The 27,625-nt window shown below is 55.7% G+C and overlaps 2 protein-coding genes across 3 annotated transcripts; one reads left to right on the top strand and one right to left on the bottom strand.

Annotated features, from left to right (window-relative positions):
• Window positions 1–5,059: 5,059 nt before the first annotated feature.
• Window positions 5,060–14,462, bottom strand: SLC66A1 (solute carrier family 66 member 1; the record flags this gene model as incomplete). Its single annotated transcript, XM_084243711.1, has 7 exons — window positions 5,060–5,364; window positions 6,358–6,543; window positions 7,112–7,204; window positions 7,320–7,468; window positions 8,048–8,135; window positions 8,798–8,927; window positions 14,302–14,462. The coding sequence occupies 7 exons, from the start codon at window positions 14,460–14,462 to the stop codon at window positions 5,284–5,286; spliced, it is 888 nt and encodes a 295-aa protein (XP_084099837.1). The 3' UTR covers window positions 5,060–5,283.
• A 5,380-nt stretch (window positions 14,463–19,842) lies between these two features.
• On the top strand, window positions 19,843–25,882 carry AKR7A2 (aldo-keto reductase family 7 member A2; the record flags this gene model as incomplete). 2 transcript variants are annotated; one of them, XM_084242587.1, is made up of 7 exons in its annotated part: window positions 19,843–20,167; window positions 22,603–22,790; window positions 22,994–23,098; window positions 23,807–23,903; window positions 24,099–24,198; window positions 24,790–24,919; window positions 25,721–25,882. In XM_084242587.1, the coding sequence occupies 7 exons, from the start codon at window positions 19,843–19,845 to the stop codon at window positions 25,880–25,882; spliced, it is 1,107 nt and encodes a 368-aa protein (XP_084098713.1). The 2 variants fall into 2 exon arrangements, with proteins under 2 accessions (XP_084098713.1, XP_084098714.1); XM_084242588.1 differs by lacking the exon at window positions 22,994–23,098.
• Between the last annotated feature and the right edge of the window lie 1,743 nt (window positions 25,883–27,625).

Genomic DNA, 27,625 nt, shown 5'->3' with positions numbered 1-27,625 from the left:
TTTTCTGTCAATTTTTATGGAATGCAAAAGGAGTTTTTGTTTTATTTTGTTTTTTGTAAAGCTTAAAAAAAATCTACATCTTATACTTGAGCTTCCATACTTAAAAAAAGGAAAAAAAAACAAAAAAATAAAGAAACTGGGAACACAGCCGTGGCCTTGTGTTCTTCTAGCCTGTCTCCCTTCCCCAGGCGTATGCGGCCTTGGCCTGAGGGCTCACCCGAGGCGGGGGCAGAGGAGGGCTGGGACCCACACCTGAGTGAGGAGAAGAGGGGGCCTTGCAGAGCCTGGGGGCTGCTCGGTGTGCGCCCCCCCCCCACCTGCCCTGAAGAGCTGCAGACACTTCTGGTCATACCAGGTAAGTGGAGGTGGGTGCTCCCTGGGCACCCTGCTCCCAGCTCTGCTCCCCAGATACCTGCTGGGTGCAGCTGCCTCCATCTTTACCTAATACCTCACAGCTACACAACAAATGCTCCCCACGCTGCCTCCGGCGGGGAGCCAAAGTGTTGGGTCGGGGGCCGGGCTGACACTGGGTCCTGGGATTCCCCGACTCCTTGGTTCTGGCCACAGCCAGGCTTATCTGTCAGTAATAGATGGGGACAGGTTGGTGGTTGCCAGAGGGTGGGGTGGGGAAGGTTAAAAGGTCCAGACTCAGTTATGAAACAAGTTGTGTGGGTGTGGCGTACAGGAGGGAGTATGGCTCATGGCATATTTGAAAGTTGCTAAGAGTAAATCTTAGAAGGTCTTAGCACCAAAACAAAGGGTTCTGTATAGTGATGGGTGGTGACTGGACATGGGTTGGTCATCTGTCTCCCCACTGGGAAATATCTAATCACTATGTTCTAATCATTGTTACACACCTGAAAGGAGTAGTGTTAGGTGTTGACTATACTTGTTTTATTTATTTATTTATTTTAAAGATTTATTTATATATACAAGAGTGGGGTACAGGTCAGAGATGTGGGAGGTGAGAGGATTCACCAGAGACAGAGTGGGGAGCAGAACAGGCAGACTGACCGTAATACATTGCTGAGGGGAGCAGCGGGCGAGTCAGGAGAGGTCTGCTGCACCATGTGGGTTGCTCCCTGGTTGGCCGGGGATCGAACTCATGCTGCAGAGGCTGCAAATTGCTTCATAGTGTGGTGCTTAACCCTTTGCGCCACCAGGGAGGACCTATACTTGTTTATTTTTAAAAAAAAAAAACTTACTAACTTCACTGCAAATATTTTGAGACCTGTGTTACTGGGTTTGCCATTCACTTTCCTGCCTGTTAGGAAGTAAATAATCTATTTCTTTAGAACTAAGTGGTATTTTCTCTTGTTTTACAAAACTTGGTATAATAGTATCATTTCAGATTATTAGATTAGCTTTTTAAAAAGATGAAGTTCAGAATACAAATATTTCATATAAGCCCATAATTTAGAGAAATTAAGTTTCGGAAGTATATTTAAATGGGCTACAATATATTTAAAGTTTCATTTGAATTTTACCTTTCAAAATACAATGTGATGCTCAGGATGCACAGACCACTTAGTTCTGACCTGTCTAGTGGAGGACATCCTTTACTCACCCCAGTTAGCACCAGATCCCCACAAACCTTAGGCCTTCAGATGACTCTATAATGACTCTCTAGATGCCTTTGTAATGACTAGTTAATTATAAGTGTTGCAAGATATACTCATTACCCATAACTTCCCATTCAAATTTAATAATAGCTTATCTGTTATTTCACACAGCTTAGTGAGCTATAATTCACAAGCAAGTCACCCATTTAAAGTGTACAAAGTCCGTAGTTCTGTGCTGGTTTCTTACACACTTGTGTCATTCACCAAGCACTTATTGTGAGCCTACCGTGCAGTACACTGGTGGGTAGGGAGTCGGGATCAGAAACTATACAAGGTTGTTAGCAACAGTGGTCTTTATTGAGCAGTTACATGTGCTGGAGTGGAGTTTCCTCTGGCCGTCCCAGGGCTGGGACTGATTTGTAGTTAACAGTTGAGTTAATCCCCAGCAAAAGGCAAACACTCCCCCGCCCCCCCGTCCCCCCCTCCACACACACACCCCAACACTAATACTAACCTGATCAGGTCATTGCTAGAACACTGGAGATGGTCAGGGCCAGGCACCGGGCTGGTACCCAGGGACCTCTGAGGGCCCCACCTTTAAGCCGCCATGAAAGCCAAGTGCAGGGGAGAAGGGTTGGAAAGAGCAGTGAGTGGTAGACCTGTCCCTTCTCTCTGCTTCAGGGACTAAGGCCGCAGTGCCTGAGCAGTGGTTTCAAAAACCTCCGGGTTCACTAACCAAGAACCCCGGGCTGGGAGGGCCTGGGGCTGAGCGCTGGGGACTAGGCCTTGGCAAAGACCACCGCCTGCCAGCCAGGCATTTTCGTACATAGCGTCTCTTTCAATAGTTAAAACGGCACCCACTACAGTAGACAACTTGGGGTGGCTGGTGTAAAGGGCACCAGAGCCGTCTTCAGCCCCCCACCAGCTTCCTGAGGTGGGAGCCCTCCTGCATAGAGTCAGCGTGGCACCGCTTTCCTCTGCTGAGTCTGGGTCTGAAGCCAAAATGCAGAGCTCTGCTGTGCTCACATCAGGCCAGGAAGGATCCAGGGGATCCCTTGTCCCTTCGGGCCACTCCTATAGAGGAGGACCCCACCACCCCTTGCCTGAGGCAAAGAGCAGGCAACATGATCCTGCTGAGAAAGGAAATGCACCCAGGGCCCTGCCATCTCAGGGACTCCACCCAGGGCCATCAAAACCCACCAGCCAGCCCAGCCCTCCCCGCTCGGGAGGAACCTGGGGAGGCTCTGGGTAGCGCCATCAAAGTGGAACGTTGCCATTACTTATGACCACGTCTGGTGCTGGTGCAAGTCTCCAGGCCCATCCCATTTAACCGCCATAACCACCTCCATCAGGGTGCTCCCTGGGGGCAGCAGCCTCCTCCCCCATCAGCTTGGGGCTTCCTAAGGGAGGAACCACGGCTCTCAGCCGACTGGACAGTGCCTGAAAGCAGCAGCTATTACCCATCACCCTGGGTGGTTCCCAGGAGGAAGAGAGTAAGTCACTCCTGTTAGATGGGGGCTTCCCTGGGCAGGGACTAAGAGACATCAACTCTCTGCCACCCAGCTGAGGTTTAGGTCCATGTTTGGGACCATACCAGCCATACCAGCCTAGCAGGCAAGGAGGGTACCACCTGGCCTCAGGTAATTGGCATGGAGCCCCACCTCCACACTGGACCCTGGGTGGCAGATACCTGGCTGGCAAAGCGCACCTGAACCAGGCCAGGACCAGAGCCAGCTGGGGCCTGGGGCACCTTTTGCTGGGACAAAACCAGAGGCTTGGACAGTGGGTAGCCCCTGAGGGCAAGGGTGAGGCTGCAACCCTGGACCCCTAGCCAGGAGGGGAGGGGACTGTGAGGGCCCTGCCAGGTCTGGGATGCGCCTCGGGTGGTTCAAACAGCTCCCGCTCCTAGTTGTGCCACCCCGAGTGGGTTAATTCCTGGAAGCCTGCTTGCCCACCTGTAAATGGCCATCCTACCTTAGGGGGCTGTGAGGGCTGGAGAGCCCAGCTCAGGCCGCACACAGCGGTGCCCAGTGAACTTCAGCTGCTTGCAGGGGACACCTGAGCTATGCAGGCAGCCCAGGATAGGGCTGGGGGAGACTGGCTGTGCCTTCCCTCACTGCCCTCCTGAGCCTCAAGGTGACCCCATGGGGTTGCTCCGGATCCCAATTCCTGCCTCCACTTCTCCCAACCAAGCCCAGTCAGCCCCTGTCCTCACATCTTTCCCTTCTGCCTCAGAGTCAGCTCCAGGCCCCTCTTCCGTGTAGCCCTCCCCAGCTGAGCTTCCCAGGGCTGGTCTCGTTTCTATGGAACTTTGTACCATCCAGCCCAGCTCTTACACCAGGGCCTGGCCACTGTTTCCCCACCATGAGGGCAGGGAGCAGAGCTGCTTCACCATCCCAGCTCTGCTGTGCTCGGCAAACATTCATGTCACCTAACTGGGCTGTGGCACCCCCTCTCGGTGAAGGCTAGGGCCCTGCTGCCAGGATCCTTTCTCTGGGGCCAGAAAAGGAAGATTCTAGAAGAAAGACAAAAGTGCTGCTTATCTCCCCTGCCAGCCCACCCAGATGGCTCTGGGTCCTGGGAGACTTGGTGGGGTATGTGGGGGTGAGATGAGGGCAACACCAAGGGGAGCTGGCCTGTCCTAGGGCACCCATGGGGGCAGGGCAATAGGAAATGGACATGGAATGGGGGCTGGGGGACTAGCCAAGACTGGGGCCCAGGAACCAGAGCTAGGGCAGAGCTCTGCCCTCCTCTTCCTCTTGTCTGAAACATTCCCCACCTGGTTTTTTCCTGCCCACCTTTATGCCCTGTCACCTCCTCTAGAAAGGTCTCCTGGATCTCCAGGGAGAGCTGCATGTCCGTCGCCTCCAACAAAAAATGACCTTTATTTTTAAAAAGTCATTCCAGACTTTGGGGCTAAACTCTGTTGATCACACCATTTTACAAGGGCGTATAAAGTGGTACCCACTTCACAGCTGAGGTACCCGAGCCCCAGAGAAGCCAAGCCATGGAACCCAGACCTGAGCCTTGTCCTGCTTCCCTGGAGTGCTGCAGGGCAGGACCCTGTCAGAGTATCATTCCCACTGGCACCAGGTGTGGGGCATGCCACAGAGAAGCGGGGTGAAGCCACCTGAGGCCCCGGGAGGCTGGGCCGGGGTTGGCCAGCAGACTCGGCCTCCAACTGCTCTTCTCTCCACATCCTGACCCTGTAGGGCCCCACCTGGGAGCTGGGGCGCAGATTCCCAACTACTGCTGTGCCCAGAGCAGCCCAGATGCCCAGCGTGCTGGGGAAGGAGCAACAACATGCCTCGAGGGAGATACCATTTACTAGGGTGTCTGGAGGCCACAGGCAGCCCTGGGTGTGGGCGGCCACTACACCCCTCCCCAGGAGAGCAGAATGAGGTAGGTGAGCCGGGGGGCAGCCATGCTGTCGAGAGACTGGGGTCCCAGCTGCCGCCCTTCCCTGAGCTCCCTGGGACAGTGCCCCGGACCCCGGAGTCGGCCCCAGAGCGGGTGTACTGGCCTGGAGGGCTGACTTGCCCGTAGCAGTCAGTCCATGGGGATTTTTGGGGGCTGGGAGAGGCGGCTAGGCCTGGAGTTCTAGGCTGGCCCCGGCTCCCTGCATGGCCCAGGCCAGCAGCACCTTGACTGCCCACACTTCTCTCTTCCTGGGTGCAGCCTCTGGAGGTCGCTGTCATTCTGGGCTCCGCCTGGGGCCTGGTCAGCTGGGGAGCAGGGGCTGGCGCTCTGAGGAGGTGGCGGTGTTGGCGGCGTTCCTGTACACCAGGAACTGTATAGAGATCTGGCGGGGCCAAAGTCAAGGCCAAGCAGAGCAGAGACTGGGCTGGACCTGGCGCTGGGGGCTGCTTCCCTCTTCCCAACCTCTCAGCCCCTCTGGGAGGTAGAAGGATCAGCCATGACCTCTGCTATAGCCGCACCGTCCACTTGGAATGCCTCCCTGCTCCTCAACCCCTAGCCACACTCCAGCACCTTCCAAGCTCAGCGCTGGGCCCAGGATTTAGCATTCCTCCCAACCTACAGCATCCTGGGGGTTTCACCAGTGGTGGGGGCCACGGGGGCAATAGAGCTTCAGCTTCTCTTTCTCATTGCCCCAAAGAATCCAGCAAACGTTGAAAGACCATGCTACCCTGCCCAGCAAGGCTGAAGTCGCGCCCTGTTCAGTCCCTGAGCAAACACTGACTGAGCATTCGCTGTGGGGGCTGGGCACTGAGTGTTTCCACATACCTTATCTTAGCTAATCACCCCATTACTGGTGAGACAGTGCCCTTAGCCCCGCCATGCAGATGACGAAACAGAAGCAGAATTTAACCCCAAGGTTTTCTGACACTCACGTGTGTCTCCATGTTTCAACTTTTACTCCTTTGGTCTGAATGGGCTGGTTCACTCCTAGTCCTCAGGGCCTTTGCACAAGCTGCATCTGGAAATCTCCCTTGCCTTTGCCTCTTCTCCCACAGGGCAGTTTAAATGGCTTTTGGTGGAGGCCTCTGCTGAGTCTCTGAACCAGGACACCACACAGTTCTGTGCAGCAGTAATTCCTTGATAAACGTGTGTCCTGGCTGTCTCCCCAATGGGCTACAAGGTCCCCTAACCAGGAGCTGTTCTGTTCTTGCTCACTACCAGATGCAGTGCCCACTGGGGCACAGGGGGTTTGACTTCTGGATGGATAGGTGGGAGGGTGGACGGATGGGTGGGTGGATGGAAGCCGACACTGTTGCAGGCAGAGGCTGCTGTGCCCAACCCACCCACCCAACCTGCCCGCACACCAGAAGGATACGATAGTGTCAAGCAGCAGCACGCCCAGGCTGCCCACGAGCCAGGGCAGGTGGTGCAGCAGGTAGCTGCCCTCACTCTGGCCCTCCTCGGGATTCTTGAGCAGCACACTCAGCCCATACAGCGTGTTCCCCAGCATCACCAGCGCAAACAGTGAGTAGGAGATCCCCTGGGTCGACTTCCGCAGGAACTGGAGGGGGTGAGGGTGGAGTCACGGGCCTTGAACCAGGCTCTCCTCTGGAGCGTCACTGCCCACCTGACGTGTCTGTGCACCCTGAGCTGACTCGTCACTGGTGCCCAGTGTGCACGCTGGGCCTGGCTCACAGACCAGCCCCTCCCAGGCCTGACGCTGACCCCACTGCTACCAGCTCTCTCAGGTCCACCCAGGTCTGCTGGCAGCATGGCGTGGCACCCTTATTGGCTCAAGATGCCCCGATCGCCAGCCCTGTGCTGACTCTTGGTGTCCAGCAGGTCTCCATCGTGCTTCCCCACCGTCCCCTCTCCTTGCAGGCCCCTGAGTTCACCTCCTATTTCCCCGAGACACAGAGGTCACAGGTGCCCCTCAGGGGCAGGCATCATCAAGCCCACTTTTCAGAGGCAGAAACTAAGGCTTGGAGAAATGGGCTAAAGTCCCCAACACCCTGGTGACTATACCAGACTTTCTGACCAGGCACCCCACACCATGCTGCTCCTTAGCCGTGGGCCTAGGTGCCAGGGCCGCGCTTTTCCACTGCTGCCCTTCTCCCCGCGGGGCTCACATTGGTGCGGATCTGGGGCAGCCGGGACAGCAGGTACAGCACGCTAGAGATGGAGCCAATGACGAAGCCGATGATCTCCTGCCGAGTGAAGGGCTGAGAGGGCAGAGGGGCTGCTCAGGGTGGAGGGGCTGCAGGAGAGCAGAGACCCCTTCCATCCCTGGACTGAGCAAGCTTCAGCCCCCCTCTACTGGAGGTCCCGCCACCTCACCTTATTGCCCGGCTCCACAGACAGGAGGGTCCGCCCCCGAAAGACCTCTCTCGGGGCGGCCACAGAGCCAGCACCAGCACCGCTCAGCAGTGGGGTGGTACACACCACCCCCAAGAGGAACAGGAGCATGGAATTGATGGGGGTAGACACTGGACAAGAGGCAGGAGGGAACCGAAGTTAGGGCTCTCCCAGGCAGCAGACTGGGGCTGGAGTCCTGGCTGGCCCCTCAGTGGCTGTGTGACCTTGAGCTAGTGATCTAAAGTCTCTGAGCTTTTGCCTTCCTCTATAGAATGGGTCTAACAACAGGACCCTTCTCCTGGGGCTTGAAAGGTCAAATGATTAACGGCAAAGGGGTCAGGAGAAAGGTTACCAAAGAGAAACCCCCACCCTCCGTGAGCAGCTGGCCAGGTCTCGTAAAGCCCGCCATCTGACCTTGGCTGCGGCCCCTCCCCAAGGGCCGTGATGGTGATGAGGCCTGCGTGCGCATGTGTGCTGCATGAGAACAGAGTGTAGGGAACGCCCTGCGGTGCTGCCCGGATGCGCTCACTGCCCGAGAGTCTATCTGCTGCCCTATCCTGGCCCATCGGGACCAGGCTTTCAGATAAGGCCCAAGGAAGCCTTCAAACTTTCGTTTATCAGCCAGCAATGGAAACCACTTCCTCCCAAGCTCCCCCACCAGCTGCCCCAGTCCCTGCCCCAGTCCCTGCCCCGGAGGGCCACACACTCACAGAGGGAGGGGCGTTTCTTGAACTTGTAATGGAAGTACAGCGACAGCATCAGCAGGTCGGCCAGGACGTAGTACACCGCCGTGTAGGTCTGCGAGAGAAGCCGGGGGCCTGGGTGCTGGCTGCAGCCCCAGGCGCTGGGGACCCCACCTCTGCATGGGCTCATGGCTCTGCCTCATCCCAGCTGGGTGACCTTGAGCAAGTCACTGCCCCTCTCTGTTTCTGTTCCCTCCTCTGGAAAGAAGGGGTTACGGCTCCCACAGGGCAGAATGAGAGCTCAGGTAGGTCCAGGCCTGGAAAAATGCCTCCAGGGCAAGAGGGGGGAGCTACAACAGGCCTGGGGAGCAGCCTGTGAAGTGGTATGGCCTGAGGCAAAAGCAGTAATGACTTTACAGGCCTGCCTGGGGAGACTGGATCCCTGACTGTGACCCCGGCTCTGTGCATCTCAGCTGGTACCTGGGCTCTCCAGGGAAACTTTCCTCCTTCAGACCCCTCTCCCCACCCCCTACATACACCATCCTGAAAGCTGAGGACCATAAACCACAGCCATCCTCTGGTTCCATGAGCTCATGTCATGGAGAGAGGCAGCAACAGCTGTCACGCTGTATGGCAGAGAGCGCTCTAACGTGTGGGGCCCTCAGGACACGGAAGAGGGGGGTCAGGGTTCTGGAGCCCAGGCGTCTCCTGCTGGCCACCCCCAGCCCTCTGCCATGGCTGTCCTGGGCAGCCGCCCTGGCCCTGGCCCCGGCGCACCTGCAGGGGGAGCTGGTCAGCAAGGAAGGAGCCGATGAGATTGCAGGAGTCTCCGCCGATCCAGCCCAGGAGGAACCACAGGGACAGGGCCTGGTCCATGTTGCCCACCTTGCAGGCCTTGATGTACTGGCTGTGGCAGAGGAGGCAGACACATGGTCAGGGCCGGCGCCCGAGCTGCTGCCTTGGAGGGTCAAGGACAGAACAGCTCAGGACAGGAGGACCATGGAATAAGGGGACGGAGGCCACTGGGCGCCAATCCTCCGTCCCATAAGCAGGATCCTCTTTAGTCTGTCTTTGCCCTTTGAGGGATTTTTACTGGGGCGGGGGGGGAGGGGCTTCCAACCTGGGAGCTGGATCTGGGATGAGCATCTCTAGAGAGATCCACAGCATTGCTCAGACGAACTTCTGTGGGGCCAGGGCCTCGCTGCAGAGACTGGAGGTTTTTATCAGGTGCTGAAATTTTATGCCAGGCCCTGCCTGAGAACCACTTCACAGGAACCCTGATTCTTTCTTCTATGGGGGCTGGGGGGAAAGAAGGGGGACTGAAGACTGGGAGAAGGATGGCAGAGCTGGCAATGAGCCCAGGCCCGGGCACTGCCCTATCTCCGGGAGCAGTCGATGATGATAAGATGGCCCAACCGCAGCCTTTATCTTGAAAGCTCAGCAGAGCAGGGCAAGGCTGTGCTCCTGAAATTCTCCTAACAAAACTCAGGGACATCCGGCACCCTCCAGCTGTTAGGGGGAAGTGATGTCCTGAGATAATCCCATACAGGCTTTGTGGACTCCACCCCCACTCCAGACTAAAGCCATCAAGACTCTGGGAAAGACAAATCCCATCACCACCAAGGGAGGGTGGCTGGGACCTGAGGGTGGAGTTGGGCAGCCAGGTTGGGTATAAAAACCAAACACGTGGGCCTTGGGCTGGCTCGCTGTCGCTCGCCTCCTGGCTACACAGCTCCTGGCTTGTAGCCAGCTCTCAGAGCGCCATTTTGGGATTCCTGATCGGCGGATCGGGTAGGACGCATTTAAAACTTTGTCTCCCACTTTTCTCCCTGAGCTGTACATTTCCCCATTTCCCCTTCCCTTGTCAATAAGCCTTTTATGAACCTTTCGCGTGTGCCTGCAGTAGAGCATTGATAAGTCCTTTTAAGCGCGCGGGTGAGGACCCACAGTCAGGCACCCCGTTTTGTATCGGGGTTGCTCTACAACACTGCCTTTCCCAAAGATTCCTGGAACTGGCACCTCGTCTTTGCAGTGAAGCAGAAGGGTGTTGGGCCAGCATGTGTCAAACTCACTCGGCCTTCACAGCCCCCCACGAGGTCCAGTCTTTTGATGACCCTTCTCCCTGAGCACTAATGGGGTCACATCTGTCGGGGCCCTCAGATTCCCACCCAGACCTGAGGCTCCAATCTGATAACCATGACACAACAGCTGTTTATGGCTGAGATGTCTTTTAAATCGTCTGCATGTATTTAAATTAGGAAAAGGGAACTAAATGGCACTCATCCTTCCCCACCCAAGGCAGAGACTAGGAAAGTGGGGTACCCGCCTTGGTACTTCCTCTGCATCTCCTAGGAGGCCTCCAGGTGGCCCACCTCTCTAGGTCTCCCACCCAAACCCTGCTCCCCTCCAACCCCCTCCCTTCTCAAGGATCATTAAACCCCCACCTTGCCAACACCTTCCAGAGCCTTCCACTGCTCTTCAGTAATGCTCCAAGCACATGCTTTAAGGCCTCCCAGGTCTGAGGTGCCCCATGCCAGCTCCCTCCACTAGGACTGCTTCCCCCCTCCAAGCTCTCATCTGCAAAGTCTCCCAATATGCTCTCTTCTCTGCCTTTCAGGCTCAGGAATTATCAGTTCCTCCTCAGGACCTTCCTGTCCCTCCTCCTTGGAAACACCCCACTTCCTCATCCATGGGCCCAAGACAGGGACAGCGCCCAGCACAGGCTGACACTGAGAAGGCCCCTCATTAAAGCTCCTTCAAGGACACTGACTTGTGTCTCCCTAAATTAATTCCAGGGACATTGGTTCTGTCACACTCAGGAGAGGCCGGGTCTATGGAGGAGCAGGAAGGTGGAAGCCCTTCCTGCCGTGACCCGGGGCTCGCTCCCCAGCCTCTGACCCCATCTCTGCGCAGTCAGCAGGGCCAGGCGGGGTGGGCATCATGGCCTGGCAGGAAGGGGCAGCCTGAGCCAGCATCTCAGATGTTCTGGGGCAGCTTCCACGCCAGCCGGGGAGCTTCTTTTCTGATGGACGCTGAGAGTAGAAAAATTTAGGATGGAAGTTCTCACAAGGACAGACACCAGAGCTGGGGGTAGGGATGATAAATCTTAAGCTAAACCCACTATGGAAGTTTCCAGGAATCTGAGGTGGAGTCAGAAAAGATCATTAGCCAGAGGCAGGAGCAGAGAGGATTATCAACCATAGAAGACTGACCCGAACTGACCCCGAGGCGATAATTTCCACGCTAATTCCACCACAGAACACTACAGAAGAACACCCCTTGCCCTGGCATGACGCAGCCCCTGCCAGCCCATGTCTTGGCAGGCGTCTCTCTTTTCCTTTCCTCAGTAAACTCGCCATGTGATGAATGGGAACGTCTGCCGGATTCTTCCACAGAGGGAGCCAAGAACCCCACACACCGAACCTAATCGTCTGAACCCCAACATTGCCCACACTCCCCACCAATCACCCAGACCTGTCCAGCCTGCCTCCTAAGGGCCTCTCCAACCCCCTAACATCACTGCTTGCTACGCGGCCTCCACAGCCTCCACGCAGCCTCTGCCTCCAGTGTCTCTCCCTCTAACTCCCAGATTGACCTTTATTTTATTTATACATGTTTTGTCAGGAGCAAGCACAGTCTCACGAAGTGTGCAGTCCCCACCCCGCCGTAAGAAGAGCGGAGCTGGGCAGAGAAGTGAAAGTAGAAAAGGCCAGGACAAGCACTGAGAGAAGGGGGAAGAAGCCCCGGGAAGAGACAGGAAGAAGGCCTGAGGAGGCACATGGAGCAGAGAGACACGCGAAGACGCCGCACTTGCATCTCGGCCTTGGACTTGTACCAGGGACTTGGGGGACATGGAAGGAGATACTTGAAAGAGACAGAAACTTGGGTGAGAGCCCCCAGGGACGGCTGACAATGGCAGCCTTTTATCTTGATTTCGATTTTGCTCTTTTTCCTTCCAGACTTGCCGAGCTCTTTCTGTTCCTTTCCTATGGGTCCCCTGCAACTGTGGCAGGCTTTCTGGCCTCAGCAGCCCTGCTGTGGGCCAACCCTGTTTGGCTGGCATTTACCCGTGAGGGGATGGGTAACTTTGGATGCTTCATTTGGATGCTATTTGAAGCTATGTTCTTTCCCTTCTCTCTACTGCACACTAATTGTACTAAAGTTATTTTCTATTGAAGGTCTTATGCACTAGAGTATGTTTTGTCTTTATGCAGTGGATAGCAGAACCCATTTAGGGCGTGCCAGTTTCAGGGTCCCACCCTACCCTCTAACACTAGGACAACTGGGTATCTCCAGGCAAACAAATGAGGCTGGACCCCTACCTCCTACCACATACAAAATATAACTCAAGCTGAATCAAAGACCTAAAGGTAAGAACTGAATTGTGACACTGTAATTTACGGTGGGATCTGAGGCTTTCTCTAGGCAGATCAGGTCAGAACTGACCTCACCGCTGGGTGGTGTGGGAAAAAGCACACTCCGGGATTGCTGCCCTACTTGGGTAAATCTAGAAAACTCTGAAAAGACAGAATAAATCTCTGTACGAAGCTATGATTTCATAGGTATGGCAGCAAAAGCACAAGCAACAAAAGAGAAAATAGATAAATTGGGCCTCATTCAAGTTTAAAAGTTATGCTTCAAAGGATGCCAAGAAAGTGACAAGATAACCCACAGAGTGGGAGAAAATATTTGCAAATCATATATCAGATGAGGGGGTTGCATCTAGAATTCTAGAAGAAATCTTACAACCTAACAAAATAAAGACAAATAATACAACTGAAAGATGGCACGGAATCTGAAAAGACCCTTCCCCAAGGAAGATCTGTCATTGGCTAACAAATGCACAAAAAGCTACTTGACAACACCAGAAATCAAAACTACCCCGAGGTGCAACTTTAGACCCAGTACCACACCTATCAAAAAATGATCAAAAAGAACAACTCGATGAAGATTTGCAGAAACTGGAACCTTCACACACTGCTGGGAATAGGGGATGAAGCAATGAAGAAAGGATGGAGCGGTCTGGCAGGTCCGCAGGAGATGAGACAGATGTGCGTGCCCCAGCTACTCCACTGCTCAGGTGTGTGTCCCAGAGAGGAAGACACGTCCCCAAGGACATGTGAACACAAATGTCCCCAGCGCCCTCGTCGTAACAGCCAAGAAGTAAAATCAACCCAAATGTCCAGCAATGGATGAAACAGGAAACAAATAGGGTGTTGACACCGTGGACATCAGCTGGGAAGTGCCCAGAACAGACCAACCCGTCCTCAGCACTGACACACCCCAGACCTGTGGCCCGCGTCCCAAAGCCTGTCACAGCAGGCCTTGCCCTTAAGGCCCATCTATATGAAAGGTCCAGAACAGGCCATACTACAGAGAGAGAAAGTAGGCTGGTTGTTGCCAGGGCTGGGAGGTCTAGGGGGAAATATGGGATGACTCACTTCTTTTTGGGTATCTTCTTAGGGTGATGAAAATGTTCCCCAACTGATTGTGGAGACAGAGACACAGCCCTGGGCATGCTAAAGCTCTAGTGTCATGCACCCAACGGGCTAACTGGGTGGTGTAGGAGGTCTTAGGCTAAAGAGAAATTTCCTACGCATGGAGAATGCCCTTGGTTACAGGGCCCTCGAGGATGTCTTTGACCTCACCTGACCCCGGCCCCCTACCCTCACACACTTGTCCAGTTGCTGGTGCTTTACACACACACGCCTCATGTCACCCTCATAGCAACCCTGTGGGGTAGGAACAACACTGCCATTTTACTGGTGAGGAAACTGAGCAGCAAAGAAACTTGCCCAGTGAACTCAGCTGTTTGAATCCAGAAGCCACGCTCCTGACCACTGTGCTATTAGAAGTGTGGCCCATTAGAAGTGTGTCCCCCAGTCAGAGCAGTGGCCGCACTGACATGTAGCCGCTGCTTGGCCACCACCATACTCCCAGGACAGAGGCCACGTTTGCTGCATCCAGTCCTCCCAGCCCTCTGCCTCCTCTCTCACTAGCTGTGCCACCTCGAACAAGTTACTTAAGCTCTCTGGGCTTCACGTCCTCATAAAATAGAGATAGTAATTAAATGAACTAAAAATAGGTTAAGTGCTTAGAACTGAGCCAGGTACTTAATGGTCACTCAATAAACAGGGTGCGGGGCCCTCCCAGCTGGGTGGGAGTCAGTGAGTGGGGGTGACAACAAAGCCGGCTCAGTCTTCAGCCTGGAGACACCACGGCCAGCCAGGCAGCCCCACCCTGCCACCCCGCTCCACTTCTGCCTCCCCAGCACAACTTACGGCAAGGTGGATGCAGCAAAGCAGACAATTGAGATCAAGCCTAGGCCCACGCTGGCCTCATCCCAGGCATCCTGGGCACATTCGCCGAACACGTCCCATATCCACAGGCTGCCGTTGGGACAGCTGGAGAAGTTGCCAGAGCCCAGTTTCCTCCAGACCATGGCTGCAGCAGGAGGGAGGGCCGGGGGAAGGGTGGTGGTATAACGAAGCAGGCCAGGGCTCTGCAGGGAGAAAGAGGGGCCTTCAGCCTCGGAGCTGAGTCACAGTCCCACCAACCCAAGCCTGCCCCCAGGCTCACCATGCAGCAATGGGTGGCCAAGCCCTTGAACCGGGACTCAGCAGCTCAAGTACAGAGATCAAAGCAAACACCTGCCCACCCCACGCAGGGACAAGCACGTTCTACTGCTGCCAGTGACTCGGCCCCTATGTGCCTCAGTTTCCTCATCTGCAGAAAGGGGTGATTACAGTGCCCCTTTCATACAGTGATTGTGAAGGTGAAATGAGGTTATAAATGAAGTGTGGGAAACTCAGCCCTCAAATAATGTTGCCCTGGTTATAACCCTTGAACATTTATTTAGATGGTTCCTTTTTTTTTTTTTAAAGATTTATTTATGCATACAAGAGCTGGGATACAGGCCAGAGGTGTGAGGGGTGAGAGGATTCCCCAGAGACACAGTGGGGAACAGAACAGGCAGACTGACCGAAGTACACTGCTGAGGGGAGCAGCGGGCGAGTCAGGATAGGTCTGCTGTGCCATATGGGTTGTTTCCTGGGAGGGGATCGAACTCCCACTGCAGTGGCTGCGGATTGCTTCATAGGTTGCATGTTGATCCTTGCGCCACCAGGGAGGCCCAGTTCCTTTTTTTTTTTTGAAGACTTATTTGTTCATTTATGCATAGAACTGGGGTATCAGCTACAGATGCCAGGGTGGGGGGAGAGGATTCACCAGAGACATACTGGGGAATAGAACAGGCAGACTGACTGAAATACACTAAAGAGGGGAGCATCAGGCGAGACAGGAGAGGTCTGCTGTGCCATGTGGGTCAGCTCCCTGGCCGGGGATCAACTCAGGCCCAGGCCGCAGCGGTGATAGTGCTGAGACTTAACCCCTAGGCCACCAGGGAGGTCCCAAGATGGTTCCTAATCTTTCCCCACGGAGATTACTCTGAGGGCCTGGGGAGGCTAGGCCATTAGGTGTGTTATCTGGTCTCAGGTAGGGTTGTCCCTGCCATTGACCGCACAAGGCAGGAGAAGACCTCCCCATTCTCACCACCAGAGATTGTGGGTTGCGGCCAGGAAGCTGCAGATTCAGAAGTCAAACCCAAGCCAGATCCACACCCCTGTTCATAGCCATGATGCCCTGCACCTCTGGGTGCCACAAAACCTCCTGCTCTGTTGTGGCTGCCCAGCTTCTTCAAGCCAGAAAGCAGACTTCCCCTTTTCTCTCAGGGCTCAGAGGGGATTTCCTCACGTGGACTGCTCTCCGCAGGCACCTTCAGTTTCTACTTGTGTCAGAGAGCAAAACCCAACACTACACACAGACTGTTTACGCTCCCCTCACCGGCCCCCTCATTCCCATGCTGAAACCTGACCCCGAATGTGATGGTTAGAAGGTGGGACTCTGGGGAGAGGTTTAGGACAGGGATTAGTGCTTTATTAAAAGACACCCAGTGAGGGCCTCCCCTGTGGCGCAGTGGTTGAGCGCTGGGTTGCGAAGCTGCCCGCGGCCTCTGCGGCGCCAGTTCGATCCCCGGCTGCTCCCCGGCCACCGGAGGAGGGTCCCACATGGCGCACAGACCTCTCCTGCCGCCCGCTGCTCCCCTCAGCAGTGTCCTTCGGTCCTTCTGCCTGCTCTGCTCCCCGCTCTGGCTCTGGTGAATTCTCTCACCCTCCCGCGCTTCTGACTGTACCCAGTGCTTGTATGTATGTATGTATAAATCAATAAATCAATCAATCAATAAAAAAAAAAAAAAGACACCCAGTGAGCTCCCCTCTCCTCCCTGGGCGCCCCCTTTCCCCACTTGAGGCCACAACGGGAAGGCTGCTGCCACCCTGGGACTAGGAAGTAGCTTTTGTCAGACACTGACATTGTGCCAGACACCGCCTTTCCAGCTTCCAGACTGTGAGAAATAAACGTTGGCGGGACCTCCCTGGTGGAGCAAGGGGTTAAGTGTCAGCACTGTGAAGCTGTCAGCAACTACTGCAGCAAGAGTTCAATACCCAGCCAGGGAGCAACCCACATGGCGCAGCAGACCTCTCCTGTCTTGCCTGCTGCTCCCCTCAGCAGTGTATTTCAGTAGATCCCCCTGTTTTGCTCCCCACTCTGACCCTCATGAATCTTTTCACCCCTCACACCTCTGGCCTGTACCCCAGCCCTTGTATGCTTAAATAAATAAATCTTTTAAAAAAAAGAACAAATAAGCATTGGTCGTTTATAAGCAGCCCTGGTGGACTAAATCACTCTGGCCGGACCCTCGAGCTACTGAGGTCACAGGGACCTGGGAGCATTGGGTGAGGGAAAGGAATCGAGTCAGCCTCTTTGCTCAGGAAGCTGGAGACTCGCAGCCCTAATGTGAGTATCCCGGAGCTGGGGGCCAGGGCATCCCAGGTCACTGCCCGGTTGGCTGCAGTATCTCCTGGGCCTGAAAGCCTTTCCATTTCCTGTGTCCTGGCGGCCCACCACGATGACCTTCAGCGTGGCTGATGTTGGAACCATTTCCTGATGTCTGGCCCCCAGCCCCTGCAAGGCCAGCCTAGGCAGACCAGCAGTCCAGGGAAGACTGCACCTTTGTGATGCCAAAGGCACTTCAAAGCAAGGCCTTTGCTCCCAGCCATCCACTGGGCTGCCTCCCTGCCCTCCTCTTGTTGATGCTGCACCTGCCACCACAGCTCATCACGTTAGTATGTTGCCTAATGGGGATGTCCTGGGAATGGGGAACGCTGCCCCCATTTTACAGCTAGGCTGGGCAACTGAGTAACCTGTCTGAGCTTGTCCATAAAATGAGAACAATGACATTTACTCCTTGGGATCTTACCGCAGATGAAATGTACATAAAGCTCTGAGCCCACTGCCTGACAGGTGCACGGCCAGACTGTTCTGAGGATGGGAGTCCAGGATCTCAACCACCTCTCACTCCCTCCTTTCAGCAGGATAGGGAGGAATGAGGTGCACACATGTGTAGTGTGGGAGGAGGGTGTCTTGAGGAATGTACCCAGGGCACCGGGAGGCAAATCCCATCTTTGCATGGAGTGTCTTGGGATACTCTGAGACACGCCTGAGCCCTGAACAGAAGGGGCCTACCCCTAAGGGCTGCATAAGGTGGGAGAGGCGATCAGGGTTCCCCTCCCTGCAGACGTGGGGAATAGACAGAGGAGAGACGCTTGGGGATGTCATCATTCCAGTCCTTGGCCATCAATTATAGGTTCTGAACGAAGTGTGGAGGCCAGCCTGGCCTGGCTTCTGGGAAGAGGCCCACCTCCTGGTCAAACAGCACTGAGCGAACAATGTCCAAGGTTATAACTACGCAGATTCATAGATTCAACAAGGACCACAGTAGGGGTACCTTGGATTTGGGGAGCACAAGTTCAAAACGCAGAATCAATTTGCAATCCCCAGTCTAGACTGGGGATCAGGGAACCTTGGGTTGAGTGGCTCCCCCAGCGGATTCTAGTATGCACGGACACACTTGGAGAAAGGCTGTGCTGGAGAAGGAACCTCTGGCCACACCCAAGCTCCTCTCCTGGATGCGAGCTGAGTCAGGGCAATGTTCCTGCAGAAGCTGGTCAAGTGGCCACCTCCGTCTACCAGATGGAGTCCACTGCACCCCAAGGCAGCACTTGGGCAGCACTCCAAGAACTGCCCTCCCAGCTCGTCTCCCGCCCTTGCCTCATGTCTTCAGTCATTCTCTGGCCTCCAGGCTTCTGCACGTTGGCTGTTCCCCTAGAAGGATCCTTCACCCCTTTAGTCCGGGAAAGAGATCCAAAGACCCAGCTCTAAACTGCCCTCGGAGGCCTTGCCAGGGCTGGCTGGACCAGACTTGTCACCTCCTCCCCTCCTTGTGCGCAGAATGCTCACCACACACCTCAGCGACCACTCCTCCCTTTCAGCCTGGTGGTAAACTTGATTCTCAGGGCCTAGACACACCAGCTGTGCAGTAAGGGTGCAGAAAACACTGGGTGGGGGAGAGGAAAGCAAAAAAGAGAGAGAGGAGGGGAAAGAGGGAGGAGGGATGGGGAGGGGAAGGAAAAAGCAAGAAAAGGAGGGAGGGAGGGAGGTTTAGTTGTGAGGCACACGGCCTAGGCTTGAGGCCAAAGCACCTGGCACTGACCCGGCTGATGCCCACTGGTTTAGAACTCCTGGCGAAGGAACTGAGCCTCAGAGTTCCGACCTACAAAGTGGGGCAAGAATGCAAGCATCCCCCGAGGCCGACTGCGGGGGCCCAGGAGATAATGAAATAATCCAGGCCGCAGGATTAAAACGGAGCCTGGCATGACCTGACCGCGACTACTACTCAGGGCTGGCTCTTCGGTCCCCGGCTGTGGGCCTCGCCCTCCCGCTCCCTCGACGTCGTCGCGGGCACACAGCGGCCTCCATTATATGTTGAAAGAAGGAGCCCTGTGACCCGCACCAGGCCTCACACTTGCAAACCTCCTCTCGCACGGTACGTATTTGAAAGGCTGAGGAGGCCGGGATGGGGACGGGCGGCCTGGGCTCCCTTCCGAGCAGACCTAGGGAGCTCCGCGGGGAGGAGCATCGGGCCGGGGCTGTTCCGCCCCCTCCAGCCCCGGGCCCTCCGCCACACTCCCTGCTAGTGACTCAGCCCGGCGCAGGCTGCCTGTCTGGCGGGGATAATGACAGGGCAGCCGCTGGGGTCAGCGCTCCAGGGCCCGGGCGGGGGTGGGGGGCTCCCCCAGCCCGCTCCGGGGAAAACAAAGCCGTCGGAAGCAAAAGGGCCGATCAGGAGGGACCAGGAGGAGGAAAGGGAACCCGGAGCCCAAAGCCCAGCCGTGCAGCTCAAAGAGGCTTTGCTGTGGCGTCTGAGCAGCAGGAGCACCGAGGCGGGGCCCCAGGGCCGTCCAGGGCCGTCCAGGGCCGTCCAGGGCCGGCCCAGACCCTCCATCAGGATTTCGCGCCTCAGGGAGGGACCAGGAGCCCGGGGCCGTCCAGGGGCTGGAGGCGCGAGCCGGAAAGAGGTGGCAGGGAAGCCCCCGATTCTCGACCCCCAGCCTTTGGGTTTGCCCCCCAGCCTCAAAGGCGGCTCACCGAGTCAAGATCCAGCGCCCGGCCCGGCTCCAGGGTTCTGTGTGCACAGCCGGGGTCAGCTGACCCGAGGCCCCGCCCCGCCCCGCCCCGGGGCCGCGTGGCCCCGCCTCCTGTGCCGCGCACTTGGCGTACGATCCCTGAGGGAGACACGAGCAAGCGGGGCGTGCGTGGGGGGGCCGTCGCGCTACTTGTTGACGCTCCCTTCGTGCCCACTGGGCTCCGCCCGCCGTGGCCGGTGGGCGGGGCCCGAGGCGCCCTTGCGCGCAGGCGCCGTCTTCATGCTGGGCGCCGCGTCGCGTGCTGTGGGCCGCGCCGCCGTCCGCTGTGCGCGTCGCGCCGGGACGCCCGAGGCCCGCGCCCCCGCCGCCCCCGCCATGTCCCGGCCTCCGAAGGCCGCCTCGGGCGGCTCGGCCCGGCCCGCTACGGTGCTGGGCACCATGGAGATGGGACGCCGCATGGACGCGTCCGCCAGCGGCGCGGCTGTGCGCGCCTTCCTGGAGCGCGGCCACGTCGAGCTGGACACGGCCTTCATGTACAGCGACGGCCAGGCCGAGAGCATCCTGGGCGGCCTGGGGCTCGGGCTGGGCGGCGGCGACTGCAGAGGTAAAGTCTGCAGCCGGGTCAGGGGTCAGGGGCAGGGGCACTTGACCGCCCTGCGCGTGCATCGCGCACCCCTCTCGCGGGACCTCGACCCGGCCAGTCGGGCACCCGCTTGGCCGAGGTCAGAACCACGGCTTCGTGCCCCTCCCTGGGCACCGGCCTCTCCCGGCCACCCTGCGAGTCTGTGAATCCCCAACTCTCAGACCCCGTGCGCATCTAGCCCGGAATGGGTGGACGGTGCCTTGTCTTGACCGCTATTCCCTCCCCTTCTGGGGGCTGCCTCTCTGAGGCTAACCTAGTACTTGGCTTCTTGAAGCCGGCGCCCGCCACCCCCCCCCCCGCCCCCCGACTCCCGCTTCCTTGGTGCACCTCTCTGCGGTCTCCAGAGCTTTCTTGCCCCTTCAGGTGCTGGGAACGCCCCCCCTGCTCAACTCTGCAGTGCCCATACCCGTCCCCGGCTCTCTGCCTCCCTCCCTCACCCCATTGCGCTCCGCTGTTCACTCCCTTTTCTCATCTTGATCTTTTACCAGTTCTTAGACTTTGTCCACTTGGCAGCACCCCTGGCTCTCTCAGGAGGGAACTGTAGGCTAGGCTAGGGGAGCAGTGCTGGTAGGTGAGCAGTGGCAGGTGTGATGGAGGGGAGAAGAGCTGTGCCACCACTCCTATACCCCTGTGCCAGCTTTGTATGGGGATTTGGAGGGAAAGTGACTAACTCACCCCCAGGGAATTCAGAATCTAGTGGGAGACTGAAACAAATGATTGGGGTGTGGGGAGAGGTGCACTTTAGGCACTTTTGGAACTGGCAGGGCTCTAGGGAAGCTCAGAGAATTCTGGAGCTGGGCCTTGAAAGACCAAGAGTAGCTTGCTGGGCAAAGAATGACAGAGGCTGAGGGTACAAAGCTCTGCAAAGATTGGTCTTGGAAATGCCAAGTGCCTGGTGTGTGGGAAGGACTGTTCGTCATTGGCATGATGCCAGTGGATGTGCCTAGGAGAGACTTTTGTACATAGTGGGGCCCAGTAAACACTGGCTGTTGTATTACTACCATACTTTGCCACCTCCTTTTCACTCTAAGAGTCTTCCTTTCCAGCCCTTATGGTGGGGGGTGGGGCAGGGTGGTTCTCTCTGGGTCCTCCTTAGATTCATGACTTGGCGGATCTCAGAGGAATGTATATTTTAGACTCACACTCTTCTTAGTCGCCTGGCAGCCCCACGCTGATCATGAAGATTTTGTTTTTGAATTAATTTTTCTCCAACCCTTCCCTGCAGCCTTCTTTGAGGCTGGGCACTCACTAGGCCAAAGTCCTTAGGTTGGACCCGAGGCAAAGTTCATACAGGCTATGAGACTGATGAGGAATGGAGAAAATCTGGGTGAGAAGCTGTGGGGCCTGTTCCCCGTATCCTAGTGGTCCCTTCTGACCTGGCGAGTTGCTTTCGTGCAGAGCCCATGCGCCCATCAAGCCAGGCCGCCTAGACTCTAGTGCACCCCACTGCTGTTTGCCTGGCAGGACAGGATCTCGTTCTCGGGACTGTGTCTGCAGTGGATGTGTGTGTGCGCTTGCTTCTGAGGGCCTGGAAGTCCATAATTGTGAGTCCTTATGAGCTCATCACCAACTTCTGCTCATTTTGCCATCATCCTGTCTCTCACATTGATCTCTGCCAGTTGCCTGTGTTTAGGCGCACATCCTCTCCTGCGTTCTGGCAACAGCCTCTCGTCTCCCCATTTCCAGGCCTGTCCCCTTGAGTTCTTATACTGCAGCCAGAAAGACCTCAAACCTTTGAATCATGGTACTTGAGAAAATCCTTTGGGGTTAGGCTTTGCCCCCTTGTCTTGTCTCATGTCCCACTGCTCCCTACCTGGAGTTCATGCCCTTATAACGCAGGATTGCAGGCACAGCTCTTCGCATACTGTGTCTTCTTCCTTTTGTGTTTTTGCTCATGTTCCCACCCTCTGGGGTGTGCTTCCCACTCTTCCTTGTTGCCTTTGGCGCCATTCTCAGAGACTCAGCTTGGTGATCACCCCCTGGAATTCCTAGGATGACCCATGCCTTTTTCTGGGTTCCTTCAGTTCCTTCTGGGGGCTTTTCTCTGCTGCAAGCGCCATATGGTACCATCACCGTCGAGATTGTGAGCTCCTTGAGGGCAGAAAGCAAGTGCAATTAGTTCATCTTTGTGAGCTCAGCCTGTAATGCAAGGCCTGGCGCAGCCAGCAGTCTGGTGACTATAATCATAGTGATTACAATGGCACTGAACGTGGAGAACTTAACATCTAAGACATTGTTTCATCCTCATCATCTTCCTCTGAGGACAGTCCCTGGTTCTATCCCCATTTTACAGGTTAGAGAATTGAGACTCAGGAAACTGAAATACTTTAGCCAAGGTCTCATGGCCAGTAAGTGGTTATAATAAGTCTCATAATCATTACCTTCTCCTCTCAAAGTGAAAATCGCTACCAAAGCCAATCCCTGGGAGGGGAAGTCGCTGAAGCCTGACAGTCTCCGGGCCCAGCTGGAGACGTCGCTGAAACGATTGCAGTGCCCCCGAGTGGACCTCTTCTACCTCCACGCACCTGACCATGGCACCCCTGTGGAAGAGACCCTGCGCGCCTGCCACCAGCTGCACCAGGAGGTGAGGGCAGCCCCTGCCCATCTCTGAGTGGTGGTCTGCTGCTCCTTTCCTTGACTTGTTATTACCCAGGAGAGGGCATGTATTAGGCTGTCCCGGAGTGGAGGAGGGACAGACCCTGTTCCCAGGGTCCCCACGCCACCCTGGTCTCCTCTTCCTGATCTCCTGGACTGTGATGGGTTCTGACCTTGGCCTTTCCCCTGCAGGGCAAATTTGTGGAGCTTGGCCTCTCCAACTATGCTGCCTGGGAGGTGGCTGAGATCTGTACCCTCTGCAAGAGCAATGGCTGGATCCTGCCCACCGTGTACCAGGTGAGGGCCAGGGTTGCAGAGGCTTCAATCCCTAGGGCTCCTACTGATTTTGGGTTCTCTGGGCCCCTCCAAGTACCTCCATGCCCTCCCCAAAGCAGCCACTCCCCTGCAGATGGCTACCAGGAACCCTCAGGATTTTATGCAGCTCTTCATCCAGGCCAACAGTGCCTGCTCACTCTGGCCCTGACTCTGTGCCCTGCTGCCAAGGCACCATGGTCCCAGCCTTCCTGTTTCCTTTCTCTGCCAGTCAGCCGGAATGCTCCTTCCTCTCCTCCTCACCAGCAGCTCTTGGTTCTCACTAGATGACACTTCCTCTGAAAGCTGACCCTACTGCCCCAAAGGGCTGGTCCCCAGACCCCGTCTTCCTATATTCAGCCTGCATGAGCGAGCACCAGACCCGCTTTTACTGTCATCATCTGTCTTCTCTCTGTTTTCACTTTAACATCTCTTGAAGGCAAAGACCTTGCTGGACTGTGCATGTTTAGAAGCCAGGGTCCAGCCCACACTTGGTACCCTCAGGTGCTCCCGGAATGAGCTGTCCAGTCTGGTTTCCCACCCTTGGGCCCAGCACCATCTCCCCATCCCCTGCTACTCCTAGTGATTGGAAATCATTGCTGAGGTCTGGGCAGGTTTTGACTGAAGGTGTTAGAAGGCTGGGGTCCCTTTTTTAACATGTGCACCCTGTCTACCTGGCCCTTCTACCTGCAGGGCATGTACAACGCCACCACCCGGCAGGTAGAAACAGAGCTCTTCCCTTGCCTCAGGCACTTTGGATTGAGATTCTACGCCTACAACCCTTTGGCTGGTAGGGGCTGCTGTGGGGACCAGCTCTTCCCAGGTGGGAGGGCCTTCCTTACCCAGTGGATCCCCAACCCAGGACCTGGGAAGCAGGGAGGGGTTTGTGAGAGGGGGACTATGTCCTGGTATCCCTCTTGGGTCCCCTAGTCCAGAGCAGTCTCTGGGAGGAGGTGAGAGGGGTCTGATGACAGCTTTTCCACAGGGGGCCTGCTGACTGGCAAGTACAAGTATGAGGACAAGGATGGGAAACAGCCTGTGGGCCGCTTCTTTGGAAATAACTGGGCTGAGGCATACAGAAACCGGTGAGCTGGGGATGTCCGCATCAGGATGGGGGCGGGCTTCTCTACCTGAAATGGAGAAGTTCTAGGCTGTTTTCTGGGTTATTATAGGATGTGGGGGCAGCTCCAGGCCTTTTCCTGCTGCCTGGACCTATATCTCTTGATTCCTGCAGGAATTACCAAACCTCTGGAGAGTAGCTTATTTTCTTGGGACCTCTGGGAGGGCATGAGAATTTCTGGACTTCATGCCAGGTCTTCCAAGTCAGCTCTTCCCTGAGAAGTGCTCATCCCCTGCCAGGAGAGAAGGAAAGAGCCTTGAATTCAGGCCCGAGGGGCCTGGGCTGAGACCCGCTCCCTGTACTGGCTGCCTTTTTTTCATTAAGGAAGTAAGGGCAGGATTGGACTTCTAAGGAATGAAGATGTCGCTGCGGTCCTGGTGATGGAGCCCTCACGTGGGTGATTTTGCCCCACAAGGCAGGAGAGCCGATGCTTGAGAACCCCGCCACCCGTGCTGCAGGGTTGGGTGGGTGCATCTGTTCCAGTTGGCTCTTTGACCATGGCCCCCAGGGTGACCCCATGGTGCTGACCCCTGTGCCACCCTCCTTACCCACCCAGCTTCTGGAAGGAGCACCACTTCGAGGCCATTGCCCTGGTGGAGAAGGCCCTGCAGGATTCATATGGCAGCAGTGCCCCCAGCATGACCTCAGCTGCCCTCCGGTGGATGTACCACCATTCCCAGCTCCAGGTAACCCGACTTCCACAGAGGCTCTGCTCGTGCCCAGTCTGGGTGCCAGAATTGCCTTTCGGTGATTTCTAAATAGTTTCCTCTGAAAATTTTCTCTGTTCTGATTCTCCAGGACAGGCCTCTGATTCTGCTTGGCAGCTATCTCAGTGCCAGACACTGGGATAAGGGCTTTACAAGTATCGATTTAGTGATTAAGGGGCCTTATGTAGTATGATTGTCCAAGTTTTACTGATGAGGAAATGGGTTCTCACATTCAGGAAGGAAATAGAGTATTTATCACAGATTTGACTGCAAAATCTCACTTAATCTCACTTAATCTAACTCCTCTGGTGGTAGGCGGAGTTTCCATCTCCCTGGTGTCCCATGTCTTCCTGACTCAAGCTTTTCTCTGACCTCAGCCATGTGTAGTCAATAGGGTCTGGTGTGCATGTAGTAGTTCTCGGTCATTGGGAGCAAGTGCTTTACATAATTATGGGAATTTGTCGTTCCCATAACCGTGCTGAACATAGAAAAGCGGAGTCTCAGAGCTTAAATAAGGAAGCCAAGTTTATACAGCTGTTAAAAGGCAGAACTGGGCTCTGAACTCGGGTCTGAGTGAGGATGAGCAATGTGGTGGCCAGGAGAAGGAAGACAGTTTGGAGTCCCGTAGAGTTATCCAGGGCAGATTTCTAGACGCGTGTGCGGCACTAATAAACATCCAGTCCTGAGTGTTGGTGGTGGCAGGGCTGGGAGGGGGAGTGTGTGGGCCTCGGGTCACCGTGGTGCAGAAGAGCGTTGATGTCTCCCTGTCCCCCCTTGCAGGCTCCCCTTGGGGACGCAGTCATCCTGGGCATGTCCAGCCCAGAGCAGCTGGAGCAGAACTTGGCAGCGACTGAGGAAGGGCCCCTGGAGCCGGCTGTGGTGCAGGCCTTTGGTCAAGCCTGGCACCTGGTTGCCCATGAATGTCCCAACTACTTCCGTTAGGCCTCCAGGAGGGTCAGGTTGCCAAAGGTGTCTTTCTTTTCTGTCTCCTCTTTTTCTCTCAGTGTGGCCAGTCTTTGCCTTCAGCTGATTTAGTGTGATCTCTCTGGATGGTTTGCATCCATAAATTATTTTTCTAGATTCCCACCTTGCTATCGGTTGCCTTCACAGTGTGGAGGGCCGGGGCGTTTCTTGTCTGAATAAAGCAGGCACTTGACGACCTGGCTGTAGCTGTGTCTGGGGCGAATCCTCTGCTGCTTGCACTTCTTTCTGGGCTCCCTGCAGACTCACTGTCATAGGCAGAACCCTGAGCTGGAGCCTTCAGCGGGTAGAGGTGGTGGGAGGTCTCCTGCATCCAGCCTGACCCTTCAACAGAGGTCACCTCACTTCCCCACTCCATAGAAAAAAAGAGGCCCAAACAGATCCTTCTTTTGTTTAGAATTACTTCACATGTCTACATACCACCTTGAATGCACCTGATCTTATCAGGATTACCTCACAAAATACTAAGAAATGGGCAAAACTTAACATTAGAATCACCTCCAAGAAGAAGAAAACCTTCCAAAATGCTGTGGAACATTTTAAATACACTCTGAGTTTCGGCAGTGGCTTTCCTCTCGTCTTAGCCGGAGCCTCTGGGAGGCGTGATTCTTAGCCCAGCCCTGGACCTCCTGCTGGTTGAGGGGCAGGCCTGGGCAGTCAGGGTCCCCATTCCTGTCAGCAAATCTGAACTCAAGCAAGAGGCATCGAAGACTGAAAGAGAAAGTCATGCCTGGGTCTGGTGGTTGCTGTCTGACCAATCTCAGTGAGAAAAATCACTCCAGCTGGGGCGGTGGGGCCACGAGGGTGCAGGCTGCACAGGAGTCGCACTCAGCACATGCTCATCCTCACGTGACAGAGGGAGCTGTTTTATATCCTATTGCACAAAGTATGCTAAATGGTGTGGCGCATGTGCAAGCGCGTGCACACACACATGCACACAGCCTCATAGTGTGTGATTTGATTTACCTGAAATATCTGGAATGGGCAAATTTCTTAGAGACAGAAAGTAAGCAGTGGTTGCCCAGGGCTGAGAGGGATGTTGGGAAGAAGTGAAATTAACTATTGGATATCTTCTTGGGTGTTGAAGGTGCTCTAAAGTTGTGACGAGTGGCAGTACAGCTGGGTTCTCCCCCTCCATGTGGCCTGGGCTCCCTCATCATGGCTGTTGACTTAAGGGCATCCCAAGAAAACCAAACAAGCCACCATGCCTTTTATATCCCAGCCTCGGAAGTGCATGACATCACTCTCACCTCACGGGAGGGTCAGTCATGTGAAAAGGACACGAGAGAACAGGTGGCCGTCTTTGGGGAGCAAGTTCTGCCCCAGGGACCTGCAGCGCTGAGTAGTCAAGTCCTGAAGATGAACCTGTCCCAACTGGGAGACCTGCAGTCCTGAGGGCCGCCGTCAGAGCCGTGGAGGTTGGTCACTCCAACGAGCTGTTCGAGTCTCCGAGGGCGTGCCTCACGGAGCATGAGGGCGTGAAAGCGGCCACTTCCTACCTAGGGAGCTTTTCAAGACAAAGGGGCAGAGTCGGGCCTGGGAAAGAGCACAGCTACTTTTAATCTGCCTCAAATTAGGGAAACTGGGTGTGGTGTATAAAAGAATGGAGACTTGGTATCAATCTTGTGTCCTTGAGTGAAAGGGACGGAAAGTGGGCCATGACGACCGCCCAGAACGGGCCTCTGGGCTGGGCTGACCTACTGA

The sequence above is a fragment of the Talpa europaea genome (assembly GCF_964194135.1).
Source record: "Talpa europaea genome assembly, chromosome: 9".
Classification (NCBI taxonomy): Eukaryota; Metazoa; Chordata; class Mammalia; order Eulipotyphla; family Talpidae; genus Talpa; species Talpa europaea.
The sequence above is the reverse complement of the archived record's forward strand: the minus strand, read 5'-3'. Positions and strand labels throughout refer to the sequence as shown.